This window comes from Ranitomeya imitator, chromosome 3, assembly GCF_032444005.1.
Source record: "Ranitomeya imitator isolate aRanImi1 chromosome 3, aRanImi1.pri, whole genome shotgun sequence".
Lineage (NCBI taxonomy): Eukaryota > Metazoa > Chordata > Amphibia > Anura > Dendrobatidae > Ranitomeya > Ranitomeya imitator.
In genome coordinates this window covers 701,674,553-701,701,650 of record NC_091284.1, presented here as the reverse complement: position 1 = coordinate 701,701,650, position 27,098 = coordinate 701,674,553, and the positions used below count along the sequence as shown (strand labels likewise).

The 27,098-nt window shown below is 41.1% G+C and overlaps 1 protein-coding gene across 4 annotated transcripts in view; it reads left to right on the top strand.

Moving 5' to 3' along the window:
* The window catches only part of AGAP2 (ArfGAP with GTPase domain, ankyrin repeat and PH domain 2), a 389,873-nt gene that overhangs the window by 137,600 nt on the left and 225,175 nt on the right, over window positions 1-27,098 (top strand). The window contains exon 1 of one of the 4 annotated variants that reach the window (XM_069758595.1): window positions 12,386-15,881. The exons of 2 other annotated variants lie outside the window; for them this stretch is intronic. In XM_069758595.1, the coding sequence (XP_069614696.1) occupies window positions 13,061-15,881 (2,821 nt within the window). In that variant the 5' untranslated portion in view covers window positions 12,386-13,060. Of the gene's footprint in view, window positions 1-12,385; window positions 15,882-27,098 lie in introns of those variants that run through there. One more of the 4 variants, XM_069758596.1, reaches the window with a different exon arrangement.

Here is a 27,098-nt window from a genome sequence, read left to right as displayed (position 1 = left end):
GGGAGCAGGAGGAAGCGCCAGCTCAGCGTGAAACAGCTATTGTCCATAATTAGGAGTATCCCATTACTTTTATCCATTTATTAATAGAGTCTCTGAATTTTATGCATGGATGAGTGCTGTAATTTCTTCTCTTCTAGAATACTATTGGACTTTCTATATATTCATTGCTGAGCACCATTGAAAGTGAACAGGATAACGTTTGTGATCAGGATATTTTTTCTGACTATTGTGAATATTGTATTGTAAATTTGTCATGCTAATACAGTAGAATGAAACATCTACTGTACGTATCTTCAGATACTAATGTGAACATGTGTTCATCTTCCCGGCTGCTCTCCAACTTTTTTCTTTCAGCCATTATTTCAACACTCACCTTAATGCAGAGATGAGATAGTGGTGTGACCTAAATTAAAATTCATATAGTTCACTTTGCCCTTTTCATAAAGTTAATTAATATATCAAACATTCAGCATTATATGGTGCCTGGTATCTCCCACACAACAAAACCACTGCAGTATATACAAGTCCACTAAGGAAAGACGTGTGCAGGATGTAAAGACGGTGGCTTCTCTACCTCAGCCAGCAGGTGGCAAAGTCTGATACTTTTCCTGCTGTATTAATGCTAAAAAAATAAAGCAAATGCTTAAATCACACATCGGATCTTAATAAATGAGAGCTTGAAGATTAAAATATTTATAGATGTGAAATGTGTAATTTCTTTGAAAGCAAAATGACATATAAAAAGTCAATGAAAACTAAAATCAAAATCATCAACCACCAGAAGGCTGGATTCCAAATCCACAAAAAATGTGATGAAACATTAAAATGACTGTTGGATCCAAATTACTGACACCTTCTGAATGCTATTTAGCTTCAGATACAGTGGGGGAATTTAGTATTTGATCCTTGATGATTTTGTAAGTTTGCCCACCGACAAAGACATGAACAGTCTATAATTTTAAGGGTAGGTTAATTTTATCATTGAGAGATAGAATATCAAAAATAATATCCAGAAAATCACATTGTATAAATTATATACATTTATTTGCATTTTGCAGTGAGAAAAAAAGTATTTGATCCCCTACCAACCATTAAGAGTTCTGGCTCCTACAGATCAGTTAGGCGCTCCTAATCAACTCGTTACCTGCATTAAAGACAGCTGTCTTACATAATCACCTTTATAAAAAAAAAATGTCCACAGACTCAATTAATCAGTCAGACTCTAACCTCTACAACATGGGCAAGACCAAAGAGCTTTATAAAAGATGTCAGGGACAAGATCATAGACCTGCACAAAGCTGTAATGGGCTACAAAACCATATTTATGGGTGAGAAGGAGACAACTGTTGGTGCAATAGCTAGAAAATGGAAGAAATACAAAATGACTGTCAATCGACATTGATCTGGGGAACCATGCAAAATCTCACCTCGTGGGGTGTCCTTGTTCATGATGAAGGTAAGAGATCAACCTAAAGCTACACGGGGGAACTTGTTAATGATCTCAAGGCAGCTGGGACCTCAGTCACCAAGAAAAAAATTTCTAACACATTACGTCGTAAAGGTTTAAAATCCTGCATTGCCCACAAGGTCCGCCTGCTCAAGAAGGCACATGTGCATGCCCATCTGAAGTTTGCCAATGAACACCTGGATGATTTTGTGAGCGATTGCGAGAAGGTGCTGTGGTCAGGTGAGACAAAAATTGGGGTCTTTGGCATTAACTCAACTCGCCGTTTTTGGAGGAAGAAAAATGCTGCCTATGACACAAAGAACACTGTCCCCACTGTCAAGCATGGAGGCAGAAACATTAAGTCTTGGGGTGTTTCTCTGCTAAGGGTACAGGACTCAATGGGAGAATTGATGGTGCTATGTACCGTAAAATCTTGAGTGACAAACTCCTTCTCTCCCCCAGGACATTAAAAATGGGCTGTGGCTGGGTCTTCCAACAAGACAATGACCCAAAACATACAGCCAAGGCAACAAAGGAGTGGCTCAAAACGAAGCATGTTAAGGTCATAGAGTGGCCTAGCCAGTCTCCAGACCTTAATCCCATAGAAAAGTTATGGAGGGAGTTGAATCTCCAAGTTGCCGAGTGACAGCCACAAAATCTTAATGATTTAGAGATGATCTGCAAAGAGGAGTGGACCAGAATTCCTCCTGACATGTGCGCAAACCTCATTATCAACTACAAAAAAGTCTGACTGCTGTACTTGCCAACAAGGGTTTTGCAAGAGGAAGCAGCCTAGCAACCAGGCAACCCCCACATGTAATCAAGCTGGCTAGTATCCGTAAATCATTCAGCTGAGGCAATGAAAACAAAATCTCCGAGCAGTCATAAGTACTCGGAGGACACCCGAGCATGCTCAGGAAAACCTGAGCAGCGAGTACACTCGCTCATCACTACTGACTAGAGCACCTTCTTCCACATGTTTGGTGAGTCTCCCAAGTGGCTTGTTGCAAACTTTAAACAAGACTTTCTATGGATATCTTTCAGAAATGGCTTTCTTCTTGCCACTCTTCCATAAAGGCCAGATTTGTGAAGTGTACGACTGATTGTTGTCGTATGGACAGACTGTCCCACCTCAGCTGTAGATCTCTGCAGTTCATCCAGAGTGATCAAGGCCTCTTGGCTGCATCTCTGATCAGTCTTCCCCTTATTTGAAATGAAAGTTTAGAGGGACGGCCGGGTCTTGGTAGATTTGCAGTGGTATGATACTACTTCCATTTCAATATGATCGCTTGCACAGTGCTCCTTGGGATGTTTAAAGTTTTGGAAATCATTTTGTATCGAAATCCGGCTTTAAACTTCTCCACAACAATATAACGGACCTGCCTGTTGTGTTCCTTGGTCTTCATGATGCTCTCTGTGCTTCAAACAGAACCCTGAGACTATTACAGAGCAGGTGCCTTTATACGGAGACTTGATTACACACAGGTGGATTATATTTATCATTATTAGGGATTTAGGACAACATTGAATCATTCAGAGATACAGAATGAACTTCTGGAGTGAGTTTGCTGCACTGAAAGTAAAGGGGCCGAATAATATTGCACGCCCCACTTTTCAGTTTTGGAATTTCCACAAAAATTTAAAATAACCAATAAATTTCGTTCAACTTCAAAATTGTGTTCTACTTGTTGCTGATTTTTCACGAAAAATTTACATTTGGTATTTTTATGTTTGAAGCATGATATGTGGGAAAAGGTTGAAAAGTTCCAGGGAGCCGAATACTTTCGCAAGGCACTGTACTATCATGCGCAGTGTGCCTCTCAAGCTGAGTGTATGCTTCCCAGCTTCAGAAGCGAGCACTGCGCATGACCAGAAGCCATCTTCTGAATGTCCCGTCATGCGCGGTCACCTGACTTCAGAGATGCAGTGACGGTGTCGGAATGACCCTTGCACATGTGCAAGATTTTTAAAAGCTGCAATGACGCTGCTCCTGCAAATTATGTTATCACGCCCATAGAGGAATGATAACATTCAGCAGCAAACGTCCCATCGACTAGTCAAAGCCCTCATTAGCATAGCAAACAGGGCCATAAAAATGCTTTTTTAAATCTAATTTGTACAGAAAAATGTTATACATGGCTGCTTAGGCAGGAAATTTACTCATGAATAAGTTGATGCTGCTGGGTTCTAGGGCATGGGGAACCTGACAGGTTCCTTTTAATGACCACCAAAATAGCATATTGGGCTGACTCCCCCCACAGGACCGTGGTCACCACCTGGCGCAAGCACCCATGCGAGTGCCATTTGCCTGGACAGGTGGGTGCACCCACTCTTGGGCGACGGCACTGGCACAGGGTCCCTCATAGTACAATGAAGTGTCTCTGACGGTGGTGGTGCACAACCAACATCAGACACACCGTCGTAATATGAGGGGCCCTGTGCCAGTACCGTCGCCCACGAGAGAGTGTTCCCCCCCAGCTCGAACAGTGCTCTACCACTTGCAATACTTACCTCTCCCTGCTCCACCACTGTGTATTCTGTGCTGTTAAATCCTTCAATGGCACTGCCAATACAAATTTGTTGAAATGATAGATGATATTTAAAATATACCGGGGCCTTGGCCTCCATTTAGACCAGTTAATACTTTGCGCCTACTACCACGGTCTAGCTATGCCGCCCACCCCAGTACCTAGCTATGCCGCCTGTTTAGTCCTGTTACCAATTTTGAACTGCTTTTAGCCTACTTTTGTATTTGGGCCTACTAATCATGTCTACGCCACTCATTACAGTTGTCCTCCACTGAACAAATCTAGGCCGCCTGTTTAGTCCTGTTACCAATTTTGAACTGCATTTAGCCTACTTTTTTATTTTGGGCCTAGTAACTGTGTCTGCGCCACTCATTATAGTTGTCCTCCACTGAACAGAGCTATGCCGCCTGTTTAGTCCTGTTACCAATTTTGAACTGCATTTAGCCTACTTTTTTAGTTTGGCCTACTAACTGTGTCTGCGGCACTCATTACAGTTGTCCTCCACTGAACAAACCTAGGCCGCCTGTTTAGTCCTGTTACCAATTTTGAACTGCATTTAGCCTACTTTATTATTTGGGCCTATATTTTTTTTCCCTCCTCATCCTGCCTATTGCCCAGCCACTGCTAGATGAGTCTGCTGGTACATTGACCCAGACCACTACATTCCCCTTGCACTCTACACAGCCAGAATCTGACCCTGCTGAAAGTCAGGTTCCCCTTCCCGCATACTATACCACCTTACACGGGGACAAAGAGGAAGGTGCAGATGAAAGTGCAGGTTCCTTCATCAGGTGGGGGGGCATACTCGTTGGTGACGTCACTGGCACAGGGCCCCTCATAGTACGCAAAAGTATCTCTGGCAGTGGGAGGCGTCACCCGCTGTCAAACACACCGCCGTACTATGAGGGGCCCTGTGCCAGTGCCAAGAGCCAACGAGTGGCCCCCACCTGCTTCCTCAGGATCACAGCACTTGCAAAGTTGAAATACTTACCGCTCCCTGCTCCACCGCCATGACGTATTCCGCGTTTCCTGGGCCCACGAAAATCTTGAGCCAGCCCTACCCCCCCCACAACTTTAGCCAAATGACCCCCTGTTTTCAATGCCTAACTATTATTATAAAGTAAATTAAGATTGACAAGCTTAAGAAATAAGAATTGATGTTTTTGGCATTAAAATGGGCACTGTAGGTGTTTTCCTGTCCTCCACTCACTGCTGACTTTGATTCCCCATTGACTTGCATTGGGTTTCGTGTTTCGGTCGGCCCCCGACTTTTCGAAATAATCAGCCGATTTCACCCGACCCGACTTTTGACAAAGTCGGGTTTCGCGAAACCCGACTCGATCCTAAAATAGTAAAAGTCGCTCAACTCTAGTGATAATTAGTTTTCCAAGTGATTCTAATTAAAGGAAAACTACTTAAAAATGATCTTCCACATTATTAAGCAGGCCACAGGTTTCAAGCAATATGGGAAATAAAAAGGATCTCTCTGCTGCTGAAAAGCGTTAGATATTTCATGAAAACATAAGAGTGATCATCATACTGTGAAGAGATTTGTGACTGAAACAGAGCACAGAGTTCATGCAGATGAAGGCATAATGAGGAAAGTTTGTGCCAGACAAATTCATTGGATTAAGAGAGCAGCTGCCAAAATACCATTACAAAGCAGCAGTTATTTGAAGCTGCTGTTTCCTTTGGAGTCCCTCGAACCTCAAGGTGCAGGATCCTTCAAAGGCTTGGTGTGGTGCATAAACCTATTATTCGGCCACCCATAAACAGTGTTCACAAGCAGAAACGGTTGCAGTGGGCCCAGACATACATGAACACTAATTTTCAAACAGTCTTATTTACTGATGAGTGTCGAGCAGCCCAGGATGGTCCAGATGGATGGAGTAGTGGATGGTTGGTGGATGGCGACCATGTCCCAACAAGGCTGCGACGTCAGCAAGGAGGTGGAGGGGTCATGTTTTGGGCCGGAAACATGGGGAAACAGCTGGTAGGGCCCTTTAAAGTTCCCAAAGGTGTGAAAATGACCTCTGCAAAGTATATAGAGTTTCTGACTGACAACTTTCTCCCATTGTATAAAAAGCAGAAACATGACTTCAGGAGCAAAATCATCCCCATGCATGACAATGCACCATCTCATGCTGCAAAGAATACCTCTGAGTCATTGACTGCTATGGGCATAAAAGGAGATAAACTCATGGTGTGGCCACCATCTTCCCCTGACCTCAACCCTATAGAGAACCTCTGGAGTATCATCAAGTAAAGGATCTATGAGGGTGGGAGGGAGTTCACATCAAAACAGCAGCTCTGAAAGGCAATTCTGACTTCATGCAAAGAAATACAAGCAGAAACTCTACAAAATTTCACAAAGTTCAATGGATGCAAGAATTGTGAAGGTGATATCAAAGAAGGGTTCCTATGTTAACATGTAACTTGGCCTGTTAGGATGTTTTGGAGTTAAATAGCTTTTTTGTTAAGTGAATGTGACCTCCTAATGCTGCAAATTCCACGAATGAGCATTTTCAGTCCTTTAAAACATATCAAATGTTTAGAAATTCTACTGTGCCTAATAATTTGGAGCAGTGCATTTTGAGTTTTTATTCATTTTGAAGATTATACTGTTATCATTGGGACGTTTCTTCAATAAAATTCAATGTATACTCTAACGGGTGATGACCTTTATTAGACTGACTCATTTGCACAGACCATTTAGGAAAATCCGAGAAAAATATAATTTGCATAATAATTTGGAATGTCGTATATAATTGAGTAACACGCAGGGCAGTGGGGTTCTCGGTACTGGCTCCGGTCGCAAGGGGGATGTCAAGGTGGCTGCAACCCGGTCCGCGGCCCTGGCCCTCAACGTTAAAGGGGAAAATGTTCAAAGTTTGTTGTGACGCCACCTGTGGATTTCGGTCAGTAGTTGGACCGAAGCTGAATTAAAGGGGTCCCATGGGGGATGTTGCGGCAGCACAGATGTTACACTTTCCACAGGTGAAGCGGGGTCCCCAGGGGTCCTATGGTGTAAGGCGTGGATGGTATGTGCCGGAGAATAAATAGAGGAGACAAGCTGTAAGTCTTTACCTGGTTTACTATGGGTGACATGGCACAGTCCAGAGCACCAGCAACAGGTGAATTAGGAGTCCTGGCAGTCCAGAGACAAGCAGAATTCCCATGGCAGGTCAGGTAGAAGCCTTCCACTCTGCGTTTGCTGTAACTGAGGTGCCTGTTGCCACTAAGTGTTCCCAGCAAAGTCCTAATTCGTTCCCCTGTCCTGGAACAGGTACCTGTATGGTAGGCAGCTTGAGCTGTGCTTACTGGGATCTTTTCACGGAGACTCCAGGCTCCAAGGCGTTGCTGTACCACAGGTGAATATGCGCAAAGTCCATGTAATCCTCTGCCTTCCGGTTCTGCTCTCTGTCTTCTAGTTCCATAAAAGCCTCAGGCTCCCGATACCCGTATTCTGCACACTGACTCCCTGGAGGCCTACTCATAGCGTCCTTGAGTCCTGTATCTCCTCTCTGCTCCCTTCCTGTCTGTCCTCGCTCACAGACTCTCTGTACAGACTAAACTAACTCCGCCTCCAAACCAGGATCTTTATCCAGGGAAGCTGCCCTAAAACAGGGTTTTGAGCTACCCCTCCTGGCCTGGATTTGGAAAGTGATGTGTGTGTAATAACCTGCCAAAGGGAATCTCACTTGTCTCCAGACATAGCACTACCCTCCCCGAGAGGAAGGCAGCACTACTGTGATACCCGAACTCCTGGGGTGCCACATAATCTTAGAATCACATTCTCAGGTCATTTTTACTGCACAATGAACATCATAAAAATAAGACCGAAAGAACATCGGCAGAGTTGCATTTCATTTTTAAGAATTTCACCACGCTTGGAATTTTCTTTTTACATTTTCCAGTACATTCTATGTTAAAATGATTGTCATTCAAAATTACAACTCATCCCGCAAAAGATAAGCCTTCATCAAGCTATGCCAATGGGAAAAAAGGGAAGCACAAAAAATAGAAAATTTCCAGTTTGACGGTGTTAAAACGATGCCACTTATAGACATATTTGTGAACCAAAACATATTTATACTGTATATCATCATGCATTGGAAAAATTAGATTTTTTTTGCCATATAATTAACAGTTACCTATTTAATAAAGTAAATGAGAAATCCTATAGGAAATACCCTACACTATAGCAGCAGTAACAGCTGTCCTGCTCCTTGCATCATTGGCTTATGGGCATAATGAGCTTTTATCCTCCTCTCAGTTGGGTTCTTGGCTTTGTGAGCTGTGTGGAGCTCCTCCATCAGTATCCACTAACAGTGCGGCCATCACAACCAGATTCTGGCAAAATGCTAAAATGTATTGATCTGTAACTAGTCTTAGTTTGAGAAGATCATGCTGTAAGAGTCCTCTGTTTCCAGAGAGGGGCTGTGATCTACCAGTAGACTGACTTTTCACCTGCTTGGAGTATTTCCTTTTATTGAGTGACCCAATCCAATAATAGTCAGCGAGATTGTAGTTCAGTGCTACTTCTGAGTCCCGTTTCAGAAGACCTGCTACGTGTCGCCGCCATCAGAGTGTGTAACACCACTATGCTTAATTATTCCTGCTGTTTTGCAACACTTTCAGTGCTCTGGTTGTCATGACGACAGAATAAAGAGATAAAATTAAGAAAACAGAAAAGTCTGTCAGGTTTCAGCATCACTTCCTCAATTTTCATTAATTTTCAAGAGGCACGATTTTTAACTCATTCCTTAAATCATTTACGTGCTGTCTATTGATTGTAAGATGTACTGAAAAGATGGGTAACATACCCAAAAATTCAGATGCAACTGCACAAATATGAAATTTAGAGAGGGTTCTTACACTAGAGCTGTTAACCATAGGGGATACCAGCTCCCCAGTATGAGCTGAAAAAATATCTGTAAAATTCAGCTTCCTTACTGGGGTCATCCAGGCTAATGATATTGATGAGCTCTCCATGGCACAGGATCAGATCGGTGTATGTTGGACCAGCAGTGACCGGCAATGAACAGGTCAGAACAGCACAGCTCTAGTCACTGGGTTGTGTCCGTTGCCAAGAACTGTAGCTCATTACAAGCTGTGCCATCAGTATCCAAATCAGCACTTATACCTGGGAAGAAGAGTAAGATATGAAAGATAAGTGCTGCAACACCTGACGTTTCAGCTAAAGTGCTGTACTCAGTACTAAAGATGCTTGTTGTAAAGGAGCGTAATAATTCTGAGATTGCATTTGTCATTAAAAGTGGCATTTTGTTTGTCCAGGGATGGGGTTCAAACCACTCTATGGGACTGCAGACTTGTGAATCCTCACAACGTGCACACTGTTAGGATTCTTGGCACCGTAGAATCCTCACAGCATACAGTGTGCGCACTGTGCGGATATACAAGTCTGCAGTTACTTAGAGTGGCTGCAGATTAAGGGTAAGTTCATACAGGGCTTTTTGCTGCGTTTTTTAATTCTGATTTTCAGCTGCTTTTTACAATACCAGCAAAGCCTATGAGATTTCAGAAATCTCATGCACACACATTGGTTTTTTGCTTGATCAGTATTTTGTGCTTTGCTGCGTTGTTTGGACATAGAGCATGTCACTTCTTTCAGCGTTTTTGCTGCGTTTTTTCACCCATTGACTTGAATGGGTGTTGAAAAAAACACAGCAAAAACGCAGGTATCATTTTTTGCTGCGTTTTTGCTGCTGAAAATCCAAGGACATTAGCATGGACAAAGAGAAAAAAAATGCACCAAAAAAAAAAACGCACCAAAAATGCACCTAAACCTGCACTTTTGACGCAGCTTCTTTCCTGCCAAGATGATCAGGTTTTGCTGCAGAAAAAAAGCAGCAAAAACGCCCTGTGTGAACTTACCCTTAAGCTTCAAAACATAAGATAAAAACAAAATGTAGTAAGTAAATAAGTAAATAGTAAATGACATAGGATAATTAGTTAACACTATCTATCCCATCACCATCCCACCGCTGGCAACGTGTACCTAATCAGGACGATTCCTGACTTTTGTAGTTCATCTCACTATGAGACAGTAGATGTCAAATTAGATGAGGGCAGAGCAGGACCCACACCTGACTGTTCAGACACCTGCCCATGGAAAGCTACATAAACAAAATGCCAGCTCAAAAGCCACATCACTGTTTGCATAAAGTACAAAAAAATAAAGCAAAACCAAAGAAATGAGCCGGAACACATGTTGGTATAAAGGCCATGCGAATGTATACATTCACACTGTGGTCATTTAACTTAACAGACCTAAAATAAAAAATAAAGTGATCAAATAACCTGCAGGAAGTAAATAAGTAAATAATATTAGTACATGTAAATAAACCCCAAGCCTGGGCAACCCCTTTAAATTTGGAGAAATTACTTGTTATATCAGTTGTCTTGAGATATTTATATTGTCTTCGTTTCATTAGTTTATTGCAAAGCAGAAAGTTTGTGAATTTTGCTAAAACAGCTAATTTACAATGATGATAGAATCATTTTGATTGCAACTCAATTTAGGAGATAGGAACAGCAGCAATAACAGTGCAGTGACCCCATAATACCAGGGAAGCCGGCCAGCAATACCCTGCACTCCGCTGGCCACATACCGGCACCTGAGGTTGGATAAAACAGCATGTCTTCCTCATAGCCTGTAGGCTGTTATGAGGACACGGGCAATGGAGCATTGGCGGCTTTGTAATCGTGTTATCAGCATTATTGATTAGCAGAAATGCAGACAAAACTGAATAGATTGGTATCACAGTGTGAGGATATATTATATTGTGTATCTTCATGTATTATGTAGGTGTCTGGGTTTCTCTGTCTTTTCCGTCATAGCAGTAGCTTTGAGAAATTCAGGTGCTAGATCTGTGGAAATAGCACCAGCTAGGATTACATTTACACGTATGATTATCTCATTAGAGTTGGTCCACACCAAGGTTGTGCAGGACTGTCAGCATCTCTGCTAGCAAAATCACCCAAACTTTGTGTCAACGTCGCTCTAGACTTTAATGTAAATGTTTGATGGTCCGAGGGAAAAAAATCAGACATTAGGGCAGCCCCATAGACTAACATTGGCCTGAGGGCAATCCGATGTTTTGTTGGATCACTCTTGTACGGAGAAATCAATGGTGTGCACCAGGCCTTAGTCACATGAGTTACTGTGAAGTCAGGGAGAACTATCGTCTTCAGTTGGATGTCATCTACTGGCTGGTAGCTGGATTGGAGATGTATTCCCAATATTCGGGGAGTGTCTTGGTCTTTAGAGAATGTAGCCCTCTGTAATTCCACATGTGCCATGAGTGCCAGGCAAGATGGTTACACACAGTGCGTTGCTCTGCGTGATTTCTGAATGGTTCATGTTGAGTGACATTTTGGTTTTCTGAAATCACCCTTCTAGAGAAATCGGTGTACAAGTTGGATTACATGTTGTTGATCTATGGCCACTTAGCCACAATATGCAGGTAAATGGCACCAAGATGCAAGTCAGATAGGGCCTGTGCACATGAGCTTCTGTGTTTTTGAAAATAATAGACTTTTTTTATTATAATGGACAACATCTTCAACACTGCAATGACTTAGTGAGGTTTCTTGCCATGTTTCATTGCGCATTTATTCTCGCCATGCATTTCCAGCAGAGAAAGATAAAACTCAAAAACTAATTATTTCATTTTACCAAACATATAGGGACTTAAAAATGACGCACAAAGGTCAATACTTTGAGGCGCAGGAAAAAAATGTCTCTACATGTCGTTTCTGTAGCTGGATTGCTTATCCCAGTCCCAATATACTTGCTCATAATTCTTTCGATGACTTTAAATGGAAATTTCTAGCTCTACAGCTTGGTGTCTGAAGACCTATCATTAGGTGGTAGAATGCTGATACTTATAAGACTGGTGGTATAATATAGTTATCCGGGGTGGACACAGACAGAAAATGGTTCCTGTGCTAGAATAGTATATGGACTGCAGTCCAACAGATCCTCACATTGCACAATTCTACCTGCTTTGGAGGTAGAAGTGGCTTCATAAAATTCTTGGGCCCCTCTGCGACTGCACAGGTTGCACTAATGATATGTCCGCCTCTGGTATGAATGCTGTAACCGGTAGTTCCACCATAACTGAAGAGCCGCAGGTTGTTATTTAAAGCTCTTCTATTTTTCTAACATGTTCGAATACATATTATGACTTCATGTATGATGCATCTCAACCCATAATCAAGACAAAGAAGCAGTGAAACACAGACATGGAATTATTTCATACATGGGCATAAATCTAGTTGGATGTCACATTCACCCTTTAGTATTCGGCGCTGAGCTGCCAGATTGTGGTGTGGGTGTAGAACAGCGATCACAGCCCCTCCTATTCCTATACCATGAATAGTGAGTCCTGCTAGTCTTTAGAACACGCTTGGGTGGCATATTATGCTGCGATTACACCGTTTTCTAGCCCCCTCCTTTGCAAACTCTTCGTATGAGATGCAAAATTGAAGTGTTCGTTAAAGTGCAGCCCTGACACTGGAGAGAAGGCAGAAGAATAGCTGGTGTGTCTCTGTGAATGGAGATCAGTGACAAGCCTGTCTCTAGCCACCGTGGAACCTGCATGGGATTGAGGCGTCTGATGCTGATGCTGCTGCTGCTGCAATGAAGAATCTACAGGCAGCCTGAGAGGACAGCCGACTATGGTGGCACCTGCTCACCTTGCTTTACACCTGGCAGACAATGGAACTGAATTTCAAGGGAACTATCAGCAGGAACATCAGTGCCTTCTGCAATCCTGAGCCAGTGCAGTGATGCTCCTATACAATGAGGTCTTGCGTCTGAAGGGTTGCTTTCCCCCTCTTCTTTTGTGCATTATTTGCAGATAGCTATTGACTGACATTCCTGGGCGTGTATTTTCCGTCTGGCGATCGGATCTATGCTGCAGGGACACCTGTGTGGCGAAGAGGTGGTACATCAGATGATGGATGTGCTGAGCTGATTGCAGACCAGCAGTGTGGTTGATCAGGCAGACTACTCTGCAGCCCTTGCTATATTGCAAGCTGCTCACTCAGGGGACCCATGAGCAGAGGAGCCACCCTCCAGCGCAGGACCACCTACCACATCTCTTTGACCCTAGTCAAATTAGAGGCTGTGGGAGACGAAAAAAAGGCTGACAGCACTGAAGTATTCCGGAAACATGACACTCCTTCACTTGGCAGCACACCTGGACTGGCCCATTGCCTGTCACTGGATAGAGATTTTCCTGATGTCTGGGCTTGGGCAGGGCCCACTCCTGAAGCCGGGGTGAGTGATGGAAAAGAAAAGACTATCACCGAAGAAAGTGCACTATTGAATAATACTAGCAAGGGGACAGTTGTTGGTTCAAAGGGGGCCCAGGATACCAATGATGCACTCTTGCCAGTTTCCTTAAAACCAAAACAATCTGAAACATCTGTCTCAGACCGAGAACAATGTGCAATTCCCATCAGATCAACAGCATTTGTAAAGCGGAGTGACACTGTATTATGCCGCCCTTCAGCTTCTATACCAGTAAGTAACATAACAAGCACTTTTTCAACAGTGGGCCCAGCTGAGAGCCAAGTGTCTAGCAATGGAACTACAGAAAAAGTGGGGTTCTCTGAAACATCAACAACAGATGAATTTTTACCAGGAGCAGGAGGTACGTGTACACCCACCAGTTCTACTCCATCACCTACAGATAAGGGGGCATCACGAGTCCCAACAAAGGTAGTACCCGGAAATACTGGGGTTATAACCCAAAAACAGGAAGAGAATGGCACCGTGATACCTAGTACTTCATTACCAGCAGCATCTGTGAACAACTCAGTTTCATCAAACACCACAAGTTCTTCAACTCCAAAACAGGAAACTACAAAGCCTGAAACGTCTAGTCATGCAGTACATGGGGATAAACCAACAAATGTATCTAGCACTGAAGAATCATCAAGCCAGAACAAAAAAATGTCTAGCGCTTCAGGGCCTCCAGGAGGAATGAAGGAAACAAGAACTGCTAGTGCTCCAGTGCCTTTTAGTCAAAGGGATTTTCCCTTTGGTGGAGTACGAGTAATTAGAGGTTCCCTCACGAGAAGACCTGCACTTGATACTGATGTTTCCAGAGACTTAATAACTAGTTCTGTGCCAGTGCATGTTTCCAAAGTTACAGAAGGGGTCAGTCCTCAAGCAGCAGTTACCGAATCCAGAATCACCCGCCGGAGTTTAAAGGCATCAAAGGTACCAGCTGTATGTTCAGATTCACCAACGCATACCTGTTCTGCGACAATTTCTGAAGAAAAATCTGATAGAGCAGTAGAACTTGCAGACAAACCATGCACAATACCATCCAGCATACCCCGAGTTACTGCTCCCCCAATAAGTGCTGCTCGCACTGCATCAGCATTATTTTCTGCATCTCGTTCTGGAGGCGCCCCAGTAATTGCAGCAAAACCTAGTGAGGCCAAAATAATTGCTGCTAGAAGTGCAGCTCGGGGAGTCAGGGCTGCATCTGTAGTGGTGACAGCTGAAGAGTCCATAGGAATCAGAGCTCCATTTGCAGGAATAGTCACTGAGAAAACAAAGACTGGAGGTACTGGCACATATCCTGGAGCAAAACCACCTATTAGTACATCCAAAACTTTACCTTCTGGAGTACCTCCAGTTACAGCGATAAAAGCCCCAAGTATAATTGCTAAACCTGCAATTTTATCTGGTGATGCCGTACCATCTCCCACTCCTCGAACTAAAATGTCAACTGGAATAAAAGCACCAGTGTCTGGCATGGGAACATACCCAGGTGCTAGGGCACCAGTTACTGGGACCACCAAATCTCCTGGTGCAAAAGCAAACAATGATAGGCCTGTTACTTTAATAGAAAAGAATGCTCTTGACATCAGTGAGCTAACCGCTCCTAGAGAAAAGACTCCAGAGCCTTTACTTTTGCTATCTCTCTCACCATGTAAAGATATAGATGTTTCTTTGCCAGTTGAAGTAGATGACCACACGCAAGACAGTGAAGACCCTGGAAAGACTAAACGGTTGGAAAGACTTTTCCATAGACAGGATGCTATGTGGATCAGTACTAGTGTCACCTCAGATTACTTTCTTCAAAACTCTCCTAATCGACGCTGCAACAGTCCTCGACAGCATTCAAGTCCTACTTTTTTTTCTGGACCTAGATATTCTTTTAGCTCTCCAGCCAGCCCATTGCTCCCTGTACCATGCCAGCCAGGAACACCATATCGTGAAGCACCAGTAACTGTATCTCTCTCAGTGAGCCCAGATAAGTCTGGGGAATCACAGAAGAACACCTTACAAATAGAAACCAAGACAAGACCTCCATACCTTTCTAGTGTAAGTGTCTCGGGACTTCCTACTCCTGTAGATCAATCGAAGATCCCTCCTGTTCTTCTTACACCATGTAAGGAAAAAGGCAGTCGAATACTTAAACTCACTAAGGCCTCCAAAAGTCAAGACAACCGTGACAAAAATCTAAGTCAAAAAAGTGGCTCAAATAGACTCTCATGGCCTGAAAATGAAGGTGGTAAAAGTAAGTCAAAATCCTCCACCAAGAGCAGCCCTAGAGCTGAGACTCCAAAACTCTCTGCAGGAGGAAAAAGTCTGCTGTCTCCTTCCTCATGCGACCCTAAAGGTTTTAGAAAGGGAAAAAGCAAGACTGTGGACAATAGTGACTTCGATTTACTAACCGACGAATTTAAAAAGGGCCGTGAAGGACCATCTCCTACTGGAGACAAGGCCAGGTCTTCAGCGGCTAGGGATAGGAAGATGCTAAAGTTTATAAGCGGAATATTCACAAAATCCACTGTGGTATCTTCTGTCTCACCAACTGGATTAAGTCCTGGAGATGAGAGGGATTTCGTACAAAGTAAGTGTAAATGTATAATTCTCTCCATAGATTTTTTTCTACTTTTTAATTTTTTATTCATAGCTATATAATATGTCTCTTTTAAAATAAACTAGTGAATTATTCAGTACCATCTTTTTACACTTCATTTCCTTAGCAATCAATCTGTAGTTTAAGATAAATCCAGCATCTGATCATTTGCCATAGGCTACTCTGCATTATTAACCTATGAGCAAGTCAAAAGTAGCTATTTTTTGCTTTTATATTATTCTCACTGCTCCGCTTAGTATTTTACTTTTCTGTTTTGTTTCAGTCCGCAATATGGTTCCAGGAATATGGGCCTTTTTATTTAGCGATAATTTTGTGGTCTTTTTCAAGTGGGCGGTACTTACAGGATTTTCTGGGGGCGTATCTTTAGGCTGCTCTGCATTACACTGCAACAAAGAAAAAGGCAAAGACAAGCCATATGAAGTGGGATGACCAGACAATATACAATCAAACAAATTCTTTATTATTGAACATCTACACACACAAAAAATATATATAGATAAAAACACTTAAAAAGTCAATGGAAGCCTCTCATATAAAATGAATATAGCCCAGGTAAAATACACACAAGACACTAATACGTGAATTTCTCACAAAAGACACCCTATAAATTGCCCCCTGCAGCAAATAAATAAATGAAGCATAGGTATCAGCTAGGCTGCGTTGCTAGCGATAATCAAATACACATCCTGATAACAAAAATAAGGGAGATGTACTGAGCAAGGAATGGATGGCAAATATAGGTATAAAATATCAAAATATCAGCCATTTAGTACCATATTCAGCACAAGATAGAACGATAGGTAGATCATGATGAAACCCATGCTGTATTAATAGAACAACGTTACGGGGGAAAAAATATAGAGAAGAAAGTGCCTATATAAAACACCAATGGTGGTTATGATACCAATGGTGTGTAACAGTGCATTACACTGCAATACGTCCCCCCAAAGAATCCTGTGAGCAATGCCCCCTTGGAAAAGATCATAAAAATTGGAACCATATAGCGGATTGAAAAAAAAGGAATTAATCAGGAAAGCGGCGGGATAGCAAAATCTGGGCCCTTTTGAAATGGCGACAGGTCCTCTTTAGTTATTGAGCCGTTATTTACAGCTTGTCTGATTACACCTTTCTGTTAAATATTCTTTTAGTCTTGGACCTCGCTTTTAATAAAAGTGCCGTTTTGGCGCTGCTTATTTCTTGATGCACTCAAATGTATTACAGCCCTGTATAAAATGTTAGGACCGCAGAGCCTCTGTGTGAACCGTGGCATCAGTGCCATCTGAAGCAATATTACAGAGATATTTTTCGATAAAACATTGCTTCGATGGGAGAATATCTTTTTAATATGGTACCGTAAGGAGCATGAGCAGTGCCATCATTACACAACGAATGACACAACACGGCACAGTGTGGGCAAGGGCTTGTTCCTTCCGCTACTGTGTCTTCGAAAAACAAAAGAGCCATATCCCAGTCTACAAAAGTGATGGAGCTATTGTTACCTACAGCTAGGAGAAGATATAGAATAACATATATTTTTTTCTTTTTGTTATGGTCCCGACACCCAGTCAGCCATCGATGCTGACGCGTTTTGACCTTGCTGAATGTTGTTAGATGAGATAACAGTATATTATTTATGTGAACTGTTCACATACAATATAATTACCATTACAATCTCACCCTCTTCTGATGATCTGTCAGGACTGAATAATTCAAAATGTACTGCTGGGGTTGTAATGAATCCAAGCCAGTGGGAATATATCTTAACAAAGATGCTGAAATCCCAGCTGTAAAATCTAAAGCACGAGAACAGGGAAACGGCATAGATGGCAAGAAGCAGAAATGTGCTGTTTTTCATTTTTTTTATCATCTGGCTACAGCATTCTGTGCTAACAGCATGACATCACCTTATATATCACAGGAGAGCAACATTCTGCTTTTATACGCAGTGGTAATCGTTGCACTCACTTTGCAGTAATCACTTATGATCTTAAAGGGAATCTGTCAGTACACAGGCCCCTTTAACAAAGAGCGTCTATAAGATCTATAAGAGTCTTTTATGTTGCCTTCAGAAGCGTGCACTGTTTTCTAATTGCTACGTCTTCCTCCCTGATTGGACTTTTACTGTTAGTCTGCCTTCACACTAGCAGTATTTGGTCAGTATTTTACCTCAGTATCTGTAAGCCAAAACCAGGAATGGAACAATTAGAGGAAAAGTATAATAGAAACATGTGCACCACTTCTGTATTTATCACCCACTCCTGGTTTTGGCTACAAATACTGATATAAAATACTGACCAAATACTGCTTGTGTGACGGCAGCCTTAGGGTATGCAACATGAAGAATATAAACTGATGATGACCTTTGACAGTTTCACTGCAGGAATGAATGTGTCGCACGGATTTATGTCTTTTTATATCAATTAAGGAACTTGCCCCTCAGACTATGAGGGGTCATCACAACAGAAACCCTAATCAGAGGACAATAAAACATTCCTTATCTAAGAACTGGCCCAATATTTATGGACATAACTGTTTATCACCCATGGTAATTCTGCTTCATGTCACCTGTCTTATCCATGGTTTTTCCTTTTTTTCTCTGTGCTATGTTGTGCATAAATATGTCATTCTTCAGAAATTCTTTTAGTCTTTGCCTGATGAAGAGACCTGTGTAGTCTTGAAAGCTTGCAATTTGTTGCCATCTGTTCAGTTAGCCATTAAAAGGTATCAACCACTGAGGACTCTCAATTCTAAATATTTTTCTATCTACTGGCTAACACGGTACCAAGATATATATCTTTCCGGTATGCAACATGGCAATTTGTTGCCGAATTTTCCCAAAGTGTTTCATACACCTGAATAGAGATTTGGGTACAAGCTGCAGAAACAATGTCATCCAGGTGTATAGAATACGTTCTCATTCCACAGGTGAACATGACTTTACATTTTAAAAGTAAATTAACGTATCTCAGTATTGTCTAGTCTTTAGCTGATCCTTAAGCTTTATGTAGTAGGAATTATTGCTTCCTTTAATTATATATATATATATATACACATATAATATATATATATATATACAGTATATACACTCTATAGTCACATTAAAAATATGTATTGTTTCCCTATTTTAAATGTATGCATCACTCAAAGAAGCACTTCCATATAACTGCTCATTTTGCCTTTCTACCCAGCTAATTCTTCTCTTTTCCTTTAGGTCTATTACACCATGTGATTAAAAACAAACTAGCTGAATACTTCTAAGCTCTATGTAGAAACAGGAGGTTAATTTCCCTGCATGAATCATCACTGCAAAAGTCCCTGGCAGGGGTGGAGGAAACAGTTGGGTCAGGCAGTGAAGAGTGGAATGACTCATGCAGGGAAAAAGTCTTTCTGTTTCTACATAGAGCAGATAAAAGAGAAGAATTAGCTGGGTAGAAAGGCAAAATGAGCAATTGTAAGTACACAGTGCTATATTACATCATGACTTCAGTATATTAAGAGAATAAAACTTTACTGGGAGTGCTTCTTTAAAATCATTCCTAGCTTTCATATTACAGAATAGTCCTCTCTGAGCCTATTCTTTTAAACTTCCCAGCAAAATTAGTAGACATGTGTTCTTGACAAGACAATGGAACACAGCTGAGGGTGGTGGTGTGGTGGGAAGCAAATGTGGCACATGTCCCAGGCTCCTGAGTGCCAGGGAAGGGGTACCAACAAGTAAAATATTTAGATCCAAACAAAATATTTATGGTAATGAAGCAGTTAAAAGGAAGGTAGAATCAGAAAATAGCCCGATGCTTTAATTTTGTGTACAATATAATTTTTAATAATTTTTTTCAGATCCTCATATCACAATCTGTATAAAAATAGTAATTTTGCAATTTTAACACTGCAATTTTAGATTTAGATCCATACTACCTGTTCTTTCAGGAACACATCAGAAATTTCATTATCATCTCAGGCAGCATTATAATGATAGGTTCCACCTCTATACACAGCTGATAAGACAGGATCCACCATGTATTATGTTTACTACATAGCACAATTAATTCCATAGACATCAGGATCACTGTCCCATTGGGGCTCACAATCAAATAGATTCCCTATCAGTATGTCTTTGGAGTGTGGAAGAAAACCGGAGAACCTGGAGGAAACCCAAAGCTTCAGTGTTAAACAATGAGCCACTGTGCTGCCCATTTATACCATCCACTGTAAAATATATATCATGGTATCTGAGGCTGTTGCTGCTATTGTACATGTGGGTTACATGGAAGAACAGGATGTACGAGTATACAATGGCCCCAGTGACCAAAGTGACAATGCCAAGATTTAATTTTTTTTTCAATACAGATTATGATATGAAAAATGCCATGTTTCCCTGAACAAAAATGATTTTCTTTTCTATTGTTTATTCATATTTATTGTGTTCTTTCTACATCAGTGTACTCTCAATTCCTTCATCTAAATCATTGATAAAGATGTTGAACAATACAGGGCCCAGGACAGAGCCCTGTGGTACCCCACTTGAGACATTCTTCCAACTGGATGTGCAGCCATTAATTACCACTATTTGGGTCCGATCACTAAGCCAGTTATGAATCCATCTAACAGTTGCCTTGTCCATTCTATACTTATTCATTTTTTCAATAAGGATTGTGTGAGATACTTTGTCAAATGCTTTGCTGAAGTCAAGATATACTATATCTACAGCATTTCCCTGATCTACCCAGTCAGTGATTCTGTCATAGAAGGAAAATAAGTGAGTTTGACATGACTTATTAGTTACAAATCCATGCTGACTCTGTTTAATCACTTCATGGCAACACAAGTCTCATTCATACTAAAATAATGACACAACAAAATATTGTGGAATAAAATTGGCCGTGATGTTTATTCTTGGGTAACTTAAAAATATAACAGTAAACATACCAATTGAACGATTCATATAAATAACCAAACATTCCAAGACTCCATTAAACAATCCATCCAGGAACTGGATGATTTTCCCACAATATAAACATCACGACAAAGAGAACAGCTCAATGGAGGGAAGGTGGGATCTTCTTTCTTCAGCACTCGCCTCAGAGTGCCTAAAATCTGCCAAGACTGGCTTTAAATACACCGACAACAGCCCAGCAACGCACAGTCCACCACTGAACAGCCGTTAAAAGGGCGCTAAAACTGACTGGACTTAACCAGTGCTTCTAAAAATAACTTAAATTCACCCAGCAACTTGCTTCAAAAATTAACCCTTTCACAGAACTATTCCATCAACATATTCATAGCCTGTGTGGCCATGAGACCCCCTCTTTATTCCCTAATTCTTATGGGGGGGCTGCCATTCTTATCCAGGTACTTACATACATGTTGTTTAATAATTTGTTCAAAGATCTTTTATTGCATAGAACTCAGCCGTATTGTACGGTAGTGTGACTTAGGCCTATCACTAAAGTTTGCACAACGGCAACTTGAAGGCTGAATCTCCATGGACACCACCCAGGTCACGCGGCCAAACATCGCTGAATGTGGCTTTTAAATTGCTGCTTAGTGCAAGTGAATGGGGTCTCATTCTGGCCCGAAAGAAACCTCAACTGAAGCAAGTCACAAAAAATCCATCTGGTTCTGCCTTTTTGCAAATTACTTGTTGCTGGTCATGATATAACCCCATTCAGTTGCATCATGCTGTGATGTAGCAGCGGCATACAGCGATCTTTGGCCGTGCAATCTCTGTTGTGGCCAAAGTCGCCATGTAGCCCCAACCAATAAATAAAGAAAAAAATACTTCTCACACTTTTATCTATGTAATTGGAGAGCTGGCAAATATTTGTATAATCATTTTCTGAGTTGAGTTATGAAGAGCATTTGTGGATGGTATTCTGAGTGACATGTGTTGGGTTATTGTGGCTGACACTGTGTAGCGACATTGTAGTAAGTGCTTCGTTAAACCCCCCAGTAGATGCACACTTCGATTTTCATCAGGAATCAATGGCGTCACCATATCCAAGCAATGATTAACATTAATTCCTTACCTCCTTCACAAAAAAGAGGATCTGCAGCAGCTGCTGTACGTATTATATAAAACATTATTCACATGCACTGAATTTCTCTGTAAAACGGATGAGATTAGTGAACACTGCAATTTTTTCCCATATGGACCTTAGGTGAAAAATTGCAGATGTGCACTAGCCCTTTGGCTAGTGTTGGCCATTGTTGTGCCCATGTGCACTCTGTTGTGCACAGGGACTGAAAATGCAATCTCGTGAACCTGACCTAATGCTGGTATGTGTGGGGGAGGGAGAGATTTGATCATTGTAGACCCTGATATCTCTATTGAAACCACAGGAAATCCCGCTTTTTACAATGCTCATGGAAATCAGTGTGTGACCATTATTTATAATGGATGCTGCTGGGGACCTGGAGTTACCAGTCCTTCTGGACAATTGGTATTTTATATTTTGGGGACTTTGTACTGTTACCATCCCATATATTGTCCATTTTTCTGCCAATATATGAATTTTATAATGACATTGTAGAAATGGCTACATACAGTATAGATCTTTATATTCATCTGTTGTTGGTGCATTTAGTATGTTAGAATGACTGCAAATAACAGGCCATTATTTAATCCTCTAGTCTTGTCTCTCACAGTTCACAGCGGTCAATTGAGCATTGTGCTGCTTTCTGCTTATGTTTTGTATGACTGCATGCTGCGCAGAGATGCAGTTGAAGGATTAAAGAGTGTGTTGGTTTTATTCTTTTTCCATGGTTTATTTTTGTGGACATTTCCCAATTACAGAGAACATTTTCTTGTGCATTTTACAAATAACAATTCTGACAATTCTGAATTCTGACTCTTTATGTTCTTATTATTGTGCTATTAGCATACGGAGCTGTTTGTAATCCGTTTGTCCATTTGTAGTAGTCAGTAGTCTAACAGGAATTACAGGTAAATCAAAGACTGGCCTCATTTATCCACTTTAACAAATTGCTAATTTTTTTGTATAGTGAACTAAACTCCGAACTCTAGTAATCTATAGTAATATACATGAAGACAGTGCTGTTCCTGTACCTGCAGTCTAATTGGTAGACACATCCTATGCTAACAGGGAATCTGTCAGTAGGGTTAACCCTCCTAAGCCGTCAGTATGGGCATGTCAGACATAGAAGTAGAATAAAATGATTCCTTGATATCGGTGATCCGATGTCTTATGCCAGAGAAATTCATGTTTTTTCTTAATATGTAAACGAGCTGTGAACATCTATGGGCCGGACACTGACTTCCCCTAGATCTGCCTCCAGAGCTTATTTTTTACATGAAAGGAGGCGTTACCAGTGTTAGACATGGAATCACAGACAGTCTGCTCTCCTGATCAAAATGTCTCACACTGGTAGCACATTTTTCCTTTAAAATAAGTTCTGGAGGCAGATTCTCAGGAAGATCTGTGTCCTGACCATAGCTCTTAAGGCCACTCGCACACGTTCAGTATTTGGTGACTTTTTTTACCTCAGTATTGTAAGCAAAAATCAGGAGTGTGTGCAAGTGTTTCTATTAATCTTTTCCTCTGACTGTTCCACTGGTTTTGGCTTACAAATACTGAGGTAAAAAAACCTCACCAAATACTCAACATGTCACGTGGCCTAACAGCTCATTTGTATATTAAGAAAATCATGGATTTCTCAGGAATAAGACAACAGATCAGATATCAAGGCATCATTTTATTCAGCTTCCTATGACCTGCATGCCCATATAGACGGCTTAGGGGTGTTGCTTCTACTGACAGATTCCCTTTAACTCCAATGACATAAGTACTATAGAGGCAGACTATGTGACAGCTTTGAGACCTTTTGATCATTCCCGTTTGGTCTTAGGACCATTGGTGATGGTAATGGGTGGAGAAAATAATAAACTAATGCAGTCTCCACAAGTGCTCCAATATAGACAAAATGGTTCTAGTACTCCCACCCAGTCCTGGTGGTTAGGATTGTGTGGTGTCAAGCAACACCTAAAAAGACATCTCATTACTGTCAGTGCTACTGGGCCAGCATACTCTACACATGCCACTCCCAACATTTTATTTATTCTGTTTTTCTTTAATTAACTATTCAGGAGATGCCCTTTTTATGTTATTTTAATATTATGGTTGAATGCAGACATCCGAGTACAGAGTACAGATTTTATGGACTGGCTGCTGGTTTCCTTACCCGAACTCAACAGCCTCTTGACAGGTCCATAAATAATCTGCCTATTCAGACCGTAAAACCCAGACAGCTGAATTCTGCCTCATCATGACATATAATATGAATCATGAAACTTAGATATCTAAATTAAGCCTAAAGGCGCAGTCAGACGGCCATATAACTCGGACCTAGATGGGAGCGTAGTGCACGGACTGGCTGATGGCATTCCTGACCCAAATGTGACACCTGCGTAGAAATCCTTGAAGCTATCAAGCTGAGGTCGGGAGAGCCACCGGCCAGTCTGTGCACTACGCTCCAATCTCCTTTTGATTTATTAGGCCGTCTGACTGCACCCTAATTGTGTAAATCTATTTAGAACAATACGATTATTTTTAGCAATGGAAGCTTTGCGTTTATTAAAAAAATACAAAACACATTCAATAGGGTAATAGAGCAGTAAATGAGCACTTGAATCTGTTTCATTTTGTGGGAAGAAAAAGAACTTAAAGTCAATGAGGGAAATGTATGAAAATGTCTAAAAAAGTGACTATCCTTGTTGCCTAAAGATGAGATGAGTGGAACAGGCTGCCACGAGAGGTTTTGAGATCTCCTTCAATGGAAGTCTTCAAACAGGGGCTGGACAGACATCTGTCTAAGATGGTTTGGTGAATCCTGCATTGAGCAGGGGGTTGGATACGATGACCCTTGAGGTCCCTTCCAACTCTAACATTCTATGATTCCACGATTCTAAAGCAATCAATCACAGCAGAGCTTACATTTCATATTCTCCTCTTGTGAAATGAAAGTTGTGCTCTGATTAGTTGCTTTGGGCAATAACTATACAGTTTCTCTGTTAAATAGCTTCATACCTAGCTATTCATAGCTATTTATGAATTTTAGGAAGCCTGCAATAATAATAATAATAATAAAAGTCAAGATATATTTGTTAGGGCCTTAGCTATAGGTTAGGAAAACTCTGAACTCCCTAAAACCCCTTAAGAGGATTTTAAGATATTGTTAATATGGCAGTACATTTAATACAAATATGATTCAATTGAGAGAAATGACCACCAAGTGCATAAAATAGTGTGACAACAGCTTCTTATGCCGATTGGCAACCTAATAAATGCCTCCAGAGAGCATATTGTATGTTTGAGGATAGTGCAACTGAAAATGTCTTCTTATTTAAAAGGTTAGTAATAATTCTTGTAAAAATGTGGATTTTCAATTCTCAGAATATGCACTGTGTTTATACAAGGTTTTATGCTTCTATCTGAATAATGAAGATTAGAGAAACTGTAAGTAGAAAGACCCCGGAGGACCATCAGTGACTGCCGACTGTGTAAGCAAACTCATTATATCCGACAAAAATGTGCTTATCCATAATTGGAACATTTTCATGTTTACTTTGCAAACAAGGAGAAAACATGAATTGAATATCCCTATAAATTACTAATTTTATAAAACGGAGTATATTCCTAGATTTACTGTTTCACATGGCTGCTTAAAAGGCATGTATCACTGATATTAAAAGGCACTCACTAGTTTGCTTTACAGCAGCTATGTGCATCATAAGAGCCTACAGACCGGACATGTTCATATACTTCTATAGGAAAGTGCTGTTGGCATGCTCTGTGACCTGCGCAGAGATCATTGTGCAGGGAGGTGAGCTAACCAAATTACCTGTTATGAGCAGAATATTCTGTGCTATCTGTATATAAACGATTCTGTTCACTAAACGCTTTGTGTTGTTATTGAGGTGACGACTGAAAAATAATTATCATATGACACAGAAAGTGTATTATAAGGTTCAGTGGCCAGATTTCAGGATTCTTTTATGGAAATATGGGTACATAAGATAAAACACTCAACAAAATCCTAAAATATGTTTCACATAAAAATATGATTTAAACGATGGGTCACTTTCTGATAGCACATTTCTTTGAAAAATGTATTCCTCTAAAAAAAAGTACATAAGCGTTATATGCTCCCACTTCAGGCTATACCTGAGGCAATGTAACATTGCCAAGGTCATTGTCAGCCTCCGATGCTTATTTGCAACTCCTAGTTATTATTTCACGCTGAAATTAACTAGTACATGAAGTACAAAGGGACATCATACCATGCTGGACTAGATCATGCACATAATGGATGTTCATTGGCAGCTTCGTGCACTCCATCTCTGCTCTTTTTACCTATTTTGTGAAAGATGCACCTATCAAAATGTCTTTTTTCATTCTGATGACATTACTTGATTTGTATTCCTTATAAATAGTATAGTGTTTGCTATTTACTGCAGAGCAGAGGTGGAGAACGCAGGCCTAAAACTAAATAGAATATGCGTTAATCAGTAAGTTCAGGACCCTCAGCTCTCAGCCAGAACAACAGTTCTTACACAGTATCTCTATCTCTAAAGAACCCCACACATCAATGCATTACAATGGTTAGTCAATTAATTCAATAGGATAAGTGTAATGCTTCATTTCTCCTGTGGTGGAGCTGAAAACATTAACTGTCAGATTTTGCAACAACTTACAGCAGATCACTAGGTGCCCCAACATTGGCCCATCCTTTAAAAAGTTAAAGCAGGCAACACCTTTAAACCCTAACTCCTGAGTCATTTGGCCCTTTAAGGGCATCTGTCATCACATTTGACCTATTGAAACTATTAATATGGGCATACGGGTTATAGACTGATAGAAAAAAGTCCTACATGTATATTGCATATCAGCTGTGATGTTGCTTATAAATCATCTTTTATTACTGTATATATGACCTCTTCCAGTCTATAAGGAGGACACTGCCTGGAAGATAACTCTGCCTCCAGAGCTTGTTTTACATGAAGGAGAGTTACCAGTGTGAGACAAGTAACTAACACAAAACAGGAGAAATGAAATGGATCTTCTAGCAAACACATTTTTTGCTTCTCTGTCAGCTCTGCTGTATTGTAACAATATTGCAGCCCTGTCTGCCTATGAGATGGAAGCTGAAGGGAACCTGCAGATGTGTCCT